The 9214-nt window shown below is 39.0% G+C and overlaps 1 protein-coding gene across 1 annotated transcript; it reads left to right on the forward strand.

Annotated features, from left to right (window-relative positions):
• The first annotated feature begins 2106 nt into the window (after positions 1-2106).
• On the forward strand, positions 2107-9210 carry LOC117540814 (sialoadhesin-like). Its single transcript, XM_034207676.1, has 11 exons — positions 2107-2145; positions 2250-2300; positions 2485-2823; positions 2901-3125; positions 5234-5506; positions 5981-6268; positions 6903-6981; positions 7535-7565; positions 7898-8065; positions 8147-8229; positions 8883-9210. The coding sequence occupies exons 2-11, from the start codon at positions 2261-2263 to the stop codon at positions 8932-8934; spliced, it is 1578 nt and encodes a 525-aa protein (XP_034063567.1). The 5' UTR covers positions 2107-2145; positions 2250-2260; the 3' UTR covers positions 8935-9210.
• The last annotated feature ends 4 nt before the right edge of the window (positions 9211-9214 follow it).

Consider the following 9214-nt stretch of genomic DNA (forward strand, 5'->3'; position numbering starts at 1 on the left):
AATAATAATCACTATTATGGGTCCATAAAACATTTATTCAGCACTTTTGAATGCATACAGTACATTTATATATGTCATGTATTATTGCTAAAAAACATTATATCGCAGTCTTAGTGTCGCCAACTCGTTTCTAATATGCAAAGACAACAAATGCGTCTATGATGTATTTTCGATCAGACGAGATCTCTCTCCCCCGTCTGTGTGCGAGGGGGCGGGGCAGTTTACACACGCAGCTGCTACATGCAGCGAAGCACACTGCGGAGATGGCGGAGAGAACGCGCTCCGAGGTGTGGTTAAACTTTACCCGTCTCGATGTGGAGAATACTTGTTACCATAAGTGCAATAAGAGTTTAGCATGTAAGCACGAGCAATTTGTCTAAACATTTAGCAAAAGTGCACCGCATGCAGACGGAGGAATGTACCGGGTTCGACCGTCTTTCTAGCAGCTCTGTAGCCCCATCCACGAGTAACGTTTCCACGTCAGGTGTTATGTATGCTAGCAGCAACACACGGAGTTAACTACATTATACAAACATGGGTTAATGATTAGAGGTAACTGAGTTATTTAGTTTGTTAAAATTTCAGCTATTCTGTTTTATGTATGCTAGCACCAACACACGGAGTTAACTAGGCCTACATTATACAAACATGGGTTAATGATTAGAGGTAGGCTAACTGAGTTATTTAGTTTGTTAAAATTAAATTGTATATATTTATATAAATATATACAATTTAATCTCATTATACCGCACTCTCAATGAATTCAAAGTAAATATTCAGTTCAGCCCGATGAGAGGGGATACAGCTGTGCACATGTCATCATTAACAGACGTCGTTTAAGAGTGACGTTTGAGTGAACGAGGCCATCCCAATTAATACCTGAGGACTCCTCTGTCCTCGCGTCACCTCCTCGTGTCTCTCGCTCGCATTTTACGGAGGCGGAGCTAAGACGCAAGGAAGGGCAGCGAATGAGGGAAAGGAGGAGTCGAGGAGGGGTATTGGGATGAGGCTTAAGTCTCGAGGAGGGGAGTCGAGGAGGGGAAATTTAAGAATTGAGAAGCCTCTTATGTATCACCACAGTGTCCAGTAAGTAAAGGTACTCATTATGCGTAATGTCCCATTTCAGAATTGTACATTTATTGAGTTACTGGGTAACTATTATGAAGATGTATGTGTTTTTATCCCAACTGGTAAAGGTAGAGCTAATTTAAATAACTTTATATACTGCTGCTGGATATCTTAACCTATACATATATGTCAAAGTTTATTTAATAATTGATTTATATTATGAATTATTCTAAACCTAAAAAGTAACTAGTACCAAAAGCTGTAAAGTACAAGTACCTCACAATTGTACTTAAGTACAGTAGTTGAGTAAATGTACTTTGTTACTTTCCACCACTGGTAATATCCCACTCAACCAGTACCTCGGCCCACCGCCATCCGGGCGTAGGTACAGCACATTGGAAAAAGCTTGATTCTGTCAGGATGAAGCCATTCCTGTCTTAAATAACAGGCCTCGCTGAGTGTATCTGCCATGTGTGTCGCTATCTGTTGTTGTCAGGTGTTATTATTGTTGTTTATATATTGTATGTATATTGCTTATATGTACAGTGCTGTGAAAATTAATTTCCCCCTGGGGACAATACATCTAATCTAATCTACTCTGACATGTACACTCTTGAGAAAATAAGAAAAGCAATTAAACAATCTGCAACTTTCATCTTTATAAAAACACATTTTGAAAAGCTTGAACGCTCATTGGTTCTAAACAATGGACACAATCAATTAAGTGGTAATCAGAGAAGCAGTGGTAGAATAAAAAAGAAAAGAGATTTCCTTTCCTTTTATGGCCCAAATGTGTTTAAGTAGGTAAGTACTCAATACTAGTAAGTAATTTAACTACTTGAAACGCTACAACAATATGGATATAGTTAAATAACCAGCAGGCCACTGTTAAAATGGTTCCACTGCTAGTTAAATTACTGGTGTTTCTGTGAAGCTTGCAAGTTGTTGTAACTGTATGTAATGTTATGACGATAATACATGAGGAAGCAGGGCGTCCACATTCTCCCACTTCCTCTTTTTCACTCCTTAAATTATCCTCATGAATGTACAAAGTAATATCTCTTCTTGCTTTAACTGGTGAGTACTAATAACTTTGATACACTCAATACGTTTCTTTTTTTACATTGTCCTCACCTGTAATTAGACAATATTAATCTGTGTCCTGTGCTATGATGTTTCAGGTTAACTAATCATGGAAAGCTTAATTCTGATTATTCTGGTAATTTTCCCAGGTAAGGAACCTTTTATGTAATTGTATTAATGTTTAGAAAAAGTATTGACTGTGATCAAATGCAACTTTTGCTGAGAACAGTTACATTTGACAAGTTAGACACACCCACATTTGGGTATTTTATGGATTCTATTAGCAAATTAATAATTCAATTGACTGTATATTTTCTTTATTTTTGCCCAAAGGTGTGCAGGGTGGGGACTGGGGGGTGACCTCTGGAGATCAGTGTGCTTTGAGAGGGTCGTCAGTGATCATAGACTGTCAGTACGACTATCCTTCAGGGCGGTGGGTCACGTCAGTGGGCTGGTCCAAACTCCTGCCTGCACTGGGACGTCCGGGGCACTTTATCCTCTCACAGCTCCCTCTGAACTCAGCATACTTTAACTATGTGGGCAACTACTGGAGTGACTGCCGTCTGCGGATCAATAATGTACAGCACGATGATGAAGGAGCATACCTTTTCAATTTCGTGACAACAATCAACAGATGGACAAGCAAGAGAGCGGCTCGTTTGTCCGTAAGAGGTAATAACTATTAATCAAGGAAGGATACATTCCTCATAAATTAAATGTGTTTTTGTGACATTATGATTCTGTTGCAGAGCTGACCACAGTGGTGGAGCCGAGCACAGTGACAGAGGGGGGGGAGGTCCGTCTGTCCTGTGTGTCGGGCTGCTCTACACCGGTCAACATCCTCTGGTTCAGAGACAGACAGCCTGTCCCACAGCCGGGGTTCCAGGCTACCAGAGAGGATGCTGGGAGATACTACTGTGCCGTCCAGGGACAGGAGACGGTGAGATCTGCCCCTGTGGCTCTGAATGTTCAATGTAAGTATTCAGATATATAAATAATAATTTTAGAGCACAAGTTGATATGCAATGTTCCTGTCGCTGTACATTTTAAGCCCAATTTTGTTTAGATATTTTACAAATTGCATTTATTTGTATTAGTAGTGTTTATATATTTTTATTATTATATTATATTTTTATCATAATAATAATTTTTTATATAATTATGATTGTTATTATAATAAGTATTATTGTTATTGTTATTATTGTTGTTATTAGTATTATTATTGTTATTATTATTAAGTGATTAAACTTACTTTTTTAGCTTGTTCTTACTATTCATTTATTGTTTCATAATTGTATTTTTTTCTTTATTCATTCATTCAGTTATTTATTGGTTATTATAGGTTTATGATATCACTGCCCCGTCTAAGACACGAGTGGATCTGACTTTAATTACATTTGACTCGAGTGTTTCGTCAACTTAATGTGTTGCTTAAAATAATACTTCTGCATACAGTATGTGACACTGAGTGTTGCACGGCCAGATACGGCTCAGCTAACTCAGATAAGGAAATATATGATACATTTATGGGCTTAGATATGTCTCGTAATTATTTGTGTGAACATAAAAATAATTTGTGTGTAAATATGTGATTTGTAAATGTAAAACACCTTCCACAAATGCATTTAAAAGATTTGCAAACTCACAAATACATTTGCAAATGTAAGAAGGATCTGCAAATACTGTATGCAAAATATATTTACAAATAAAAAAAAGATCTTTGAATATCTCTTTAACATTTACAACTTTCCATCAGGCATTTGTGAATCCATTTTGTATTTGTCGACCGAAAATGCACTTGTGATGTGGATCTCACATTTCTGCTCGTGGATCTCAATTCTCTGCTTGTGGATCGTCTTTTTACACACACAGAGTTTTGAGACAAACTTTCCACCGGTCTCGGCTAAAATCTACTCGTGTCACTCGGTTATTTTCGTTATTTAATAGTTCAGGCCCCTGTACTACGAAGCTGGATTTTTGCTTAGCGAGCTAACTTCAGGGAAAACTGGGTTTCCGGTCCTACGACGCTGGTTCACTTCTTAGCGGGCTAGATCTCCATGGTAACTTAGCAGGTTAGGTTCCAGGATAAGAGATCAACTCAGTGAAAGCACCGCCTGCTGCAATCAGAGCTCAGTGTGCGGAGTTTAAAGCTATCAAGTCATATTACAGGAGAAAGGAAATACGTGAACGTGAAAATGAATAGAATATCACCTCCCATCTTCAGAGCACTCTGACTAATATAATATTAGCATTAAGAAAGCTTACTTAAATATCTGCCACACCATAAGTAACCAGATCAAAGTAACATTAAGTACAGTCCGCGGCACTGTGAGTGCAGACTTCGATGTGTCCCATTATCATTCATATCACATCATATCACATAAAAATGTATCATATATGTAATTTTTTTTAACTATAATGATCATATAAACGTGTGCCTCGGAAATTGTTTACATTAATCGTGACCAAAACATTTGAGACCCACTGAGATAACTTATACTAAAGTTATCTAAACACTCAGTCCTTTAGCTCACTGAGCCTCTCAGTCTGACAGGAGAGGACTCTCCTCCACGTTGTTATTGAAAAAGCTCCTTATATCCGTTAGCGTAGCTCGCTAGCACCAGAAGCTAACAACAACGATCTCCGGTACCAGTGCGCTCTCTCTCTCGCACGCACACAAAATGGCTCGTTCCACACACACACAGAGCCGAGCTTTAATGAAACACAGAGACCCAGACGTAATTGTACACTGTATCATATTATGACTTTTTTTAAAAAAAAAAAATTTAAATAACCATTTTTCCTCCTGGTCTCTCGCGCCCCCCCCTGTCATGCCTCTGCGCCCCTCACTTTGAAAAACACTGGATTAGGTCAAACTCAAAAATCCAGGGTATGTTGAACTGGATTCGTAGTACAGGCCTCTTGTCAGTCTAATTTGTCCTCTGTTTGAACTACCAATGAAAGTGGACAAAATTACTATTAATATATTTTAAATAATTTTACTTACTGACTGAGACTTTTTTCCCATGAAATTTGTGATTCACTGATCACTAAAAGCCTGACCCTCCTCATCCTCTCTCAGATGCTCCCAGGAAAGTCACACTGTCAATGACTCCTTCAGTCATCAAAGGAGGTGCGGTGACCTTCAGCTGCAGCAGTGACGCTAACCCCCCCGTGCCCCAGAGCGGATACAGCCTGCACAAAGACGGACACCTCATCAGTTCAGGACAGAATCACACCGTGTCCAACATCCAGCCCCCCCACAGCGGCCTGTACTCCTGCCTGGCCTGGAACAACATCAGCCGGAGCGGCATCAGTCGCATCAACTCCACCCAGCTGCACCTCGACGTCCTGTGTGAGTGTGTGGAGGCTGCGGTCAGATGTCTGTGTGTCAGTGTGTTACTAAAAACTGTGTCATAGTGGATTCAAGCATGACATTCACTAATGACAATGCATGATTAAATTCATCGCAATCTAATGACTGCACCATGCTATATTGGTTCCTGACCTTTTAGGCTTGTGAATAAAGCCTGGTTGACCCTCAGCACTCGATATGGTTTCGAGTGAACACTTTAACCAGTTTCCTATCTTAGATTGTACAATTTCAGTTGTAAATTCAACTGTATGTTTTGAGACCTGAATAGGTGAACACATCCAGTATTTCCACAGCAAAAAGCCAAATTAAGAGGAAAGTCTGAAAAATAATCAAGTCAAAGTTTCTCTTTAAGCCTTTGAGTTATCATTGTAATCCCTAAATTGCTGAGTGAGCCTTAAAGATTATCTCCAAGGTGGATAAAACTGTCAACATGGTTTTTTTTACTTTCTTCAGACCCTCCAGAGAACATATCCATTTCGATGGACCCTCTGGATGTTGTAGAGGGCGGCAGTATGAATCTGAGCTGCAGCAGTGCCGCTAACCCCGCAGCTCACAGCTACACCTGGTTCAGGCAGAGTGCCCCCAGCCTCAGCTCCATGCTGCGGGTGGGCTCTGGACCGCTGCTGACCCTCCCCTCTGTGGACGCGTCCCACACCGGACTCTACCTCTGCACGGCCAGGAACCAGCTGGGGGAAAACAACTCAACTGAGGTGATGCTGACCATGAGGAAAGAATATCAAGGTCTGTGTCATCTTCATATATTACTGCTGCTGGGTTCTTCCAGAAATAGCATCTAAAGTGTATATTTAATACAAAATTGCTATTATGTCCATAGACGACAAAAATAACTGTATCAAAAACCTGCGATAAAGAAAATGTTTATATCAATATAATAATGTCACTGTAGTTTTTTTATGAGGGAAAATATTTAAATTACTTTCTGTATTAACCATTAGGGGAAATGATTTTCCTTATAGTCTGGGTGAGCATAAATAGACAGTGTATTTTAGTGCATTTTATTTTCTTGTGCAGGAAACCAGAAAAATTGTCTGTATGTGCCACATAGGCCAAGAAAATGACTCAATTTGGTAGAAATTTGTAAAGGTAAATGAAATACAGGGCTCCAGATACAAATGCTTTAATGGCTGTGGTGTCAAACCTTGTGGATTCAATATGTTTTAATGCTGACATTTTTTAGGAGCTGAGGTTGTATAACGTGCAGTAAATATAAATCTTGCAAAAATAGATGCCATACACAATAACGGCCAAAATGATCAACAAAAAATTCAAAACATGTCCCTAGTGAGGCTCAAGGGTGTGAAGTGTCGTCAGTCAGAGGTGCAGTAGTGTAACAGATCTTTGTGTTTCTCCACAGGCGAACAGACCGTCCCTGTCTTAGCTGGAATTGGAGTGTGTGTATTTGTGGCGCTACTGTTAGCTCTGCTTCTGTTCAGGTGAGTAACGGGAGGATGGGCGGAGGGAGTGTGACTTACTCATGTCATAATTGCTGTTCACATTATCTTTTTCCACATTTCTTGTAACTTTTTTCAATGTGTTTCACCCAATGTTGTCATAGCTGCATGTACAACAGTGTGTAAGGGCTGTGTGTGTCATCCTAATTTCCACATGCCACATGACACTTTTAACCATTTACTAATTTTGTCTGCAGTTGGCAAAAAAAAATTGTTTTAAGTAGGAGCTTCAACATATTATTAAATGATGATCTACTCCATAGTGCGGGCAGAATGTTATTGCCAGTCTCATTAATATCTTTTTAAAATACCTTTATTTCAGATGTACGCCATATATTATGAACTGACAATTAGAAAAGATATACAGTATATTATCAAAACGTTTTGTCTACTGAGCAGCAGTTTATAGAAATAACAAGCTGCTGCTGTTTTCCTTTTCTTACAGAATAACCTCTCTAAAATATGACATCAAAGAGTAAACAAAAAACATTAAAAAAAAAAATCTCCACATTAATTTATTTTGTTGTCTTGGTAGGCTGAAACAGAGGACCCGTGCAGAGAAAAAAGTGAGTATTACAGGTCATTTAATTTAAAATGATGTTAAGATGTCAGATTTCAGTTCCCTCTCAAACTGAAATTCATATAGAAATACTTTTGAAAGGGGACATACGGTAAGTAAAGGCTCTCAGTCTGCGTGCTAAGTGAGATTGCTTAGTTTCCTGTGGTTTTCCCTATTATGAAATCCTAACCTGAACTCCTACTTGCAATAGTAGAAAGTTTATAGAGCCAAGGCACATGATGGTAGTTTCCCAATGGGCAGCTGCAGTGGAGAAATAAAGGGAAGTAAAAGGATGACTCAGCAAAAAACCTAATCAGATTTTCAATGTGCTCCTCTCAGCCGACTGTGTTCGACTTCAGGCTCAGTGAGAGAGGCTCGAGCTCCTCAGGTCCATCTGACAGTGTTTACGCCAACATCCAGCCCAACATCCGGCAGGCGCTGCCATCTCCTCCGCCTGCTGCTCAGGAGATCACTCCTCTATCTCAGAGGTCACACCATGAGCAAGAGGTAAATATGGGGCATGTTTAATATAGCATCTCCGCTCACATTAATCAGATTTTGAATGAAGTGACTCTTCTCTTCCTTCAGGCACCCATGTCTTATGAAGATGACGTGACCTACGCCACAGTGACCATTAAACCCATAAACTCCACTCATCACATGAACAGCAGGTAACTGTCCGAATAACCACCTGATCACAGCTCCTCAATACTCAATGTAGCACGTCAAGTTTGTGTGAAGTCTTTAGTCACCTTACTGTATAAAATAACACATTTAAAAACGAAATAGGACAGTCAAATTATGTTTATCATTGTATTTAGCTTACCAATGTTGACAGCTGTAGGCCTTTACAGTAACTGACGTAATGTGAGCTCTCGCTCCCTCCTCTCGCCCCACTTATTTAAAGAAAACTTTGATATTTTACTTTTCTCAGTGAAAATATTCAGGAGTCCCAGTTATTTTGCAAATAATTATACTATAAATTAAATATATAGTGTGTATTAATCATGTTTTCAGTATTTCCCAACATTTTAAATACTCAGTCCAAATATATTTTCATGCTTAAAATATAACTATCCAGCTTATAACCCAACATATAATATGTCCATACTATACTACAGCCTTAATGACAACACAATTGAATTTCAAGTAAAATGACAGTACTGTTGTTATGTTTTTCATATATGATTAAAAAGAATGGTTCTGGTACAAGGCATCAGTGCTGCTGTTATAAGGCTGCTGTCCCCGCATCACCTCCACATGCTGCAGTTTGGTTAAAGTCCACTAACACCATCATTTAACCATCCCATAATATCCTCCTCAGGTCCAGAGCTGGTGATGATGATGACTCTGTGATCTACGCTTCACTGGCCTGACCTGTTCACTCCTTTAGGCCGGGTTCATCTTCATCAAGAGAAATGATGCCGTGTGGCGTCTTAAAAGTTCAAGTCTCTCAGGAGGGTTGAAAAGAGATTTATTTATTTGTAATAAATATATATTTATATTTTTGCAAGGCTTTTTTGTTATAGTTTGTACATAAATACTGACTGAATACACTTATTTAATGTTTTTTATATACTTAAGTTAAGTTGTGGGTTACTAAAAAGTATACTGAAGTCTGTACAGTTGGTAATAAAGAGTTATGAATACAGCATG

The sequence above is a fragment of the Gymnodraco acuticeps genome, unplaced genomic scaffold, assembly GCF_902827175.1.
Source record: "Gymnodraco acuticeps unplaced genomic scaffold, fGymAcu1.1, whole genome shotgun sequence".
Classification (NCBI taxonomy): domain Eukaryota; kingdom Metazoa; phylum Chordata; class Actinopteri; order Perciformes; family Bathydraconidae; genus Gymnodraco; species Gymnodraco acuticeps.

What these genes read in the sequence shown, in the direction of transcription:
- LOC117540814 (XM_034207676.1), top strand. Translation starts at nt 2,261, where the DNA reads ATGGAAAGCTTAATTCTGATTATTCTGGTAATTTTCCCAG. An exon ending in TATTCTGGTAATTTTCCCAG is followed by an intron (nt 2,301 to 2,484) that starts GTAAGGAACCTT and finishes TTTTGCCCAAAG; the next exon opens with GTGTGCAGGGTGGGGACTGG. An exon ending in ACTCATCACATGAACAGCAG is followed by an intron (nt 8,230 to 8,882) that starts GTAACTGTCCGA and finishes TATCCTCCTCAG; the next exon opens with GTCCAGAGCTGGTGATGATG.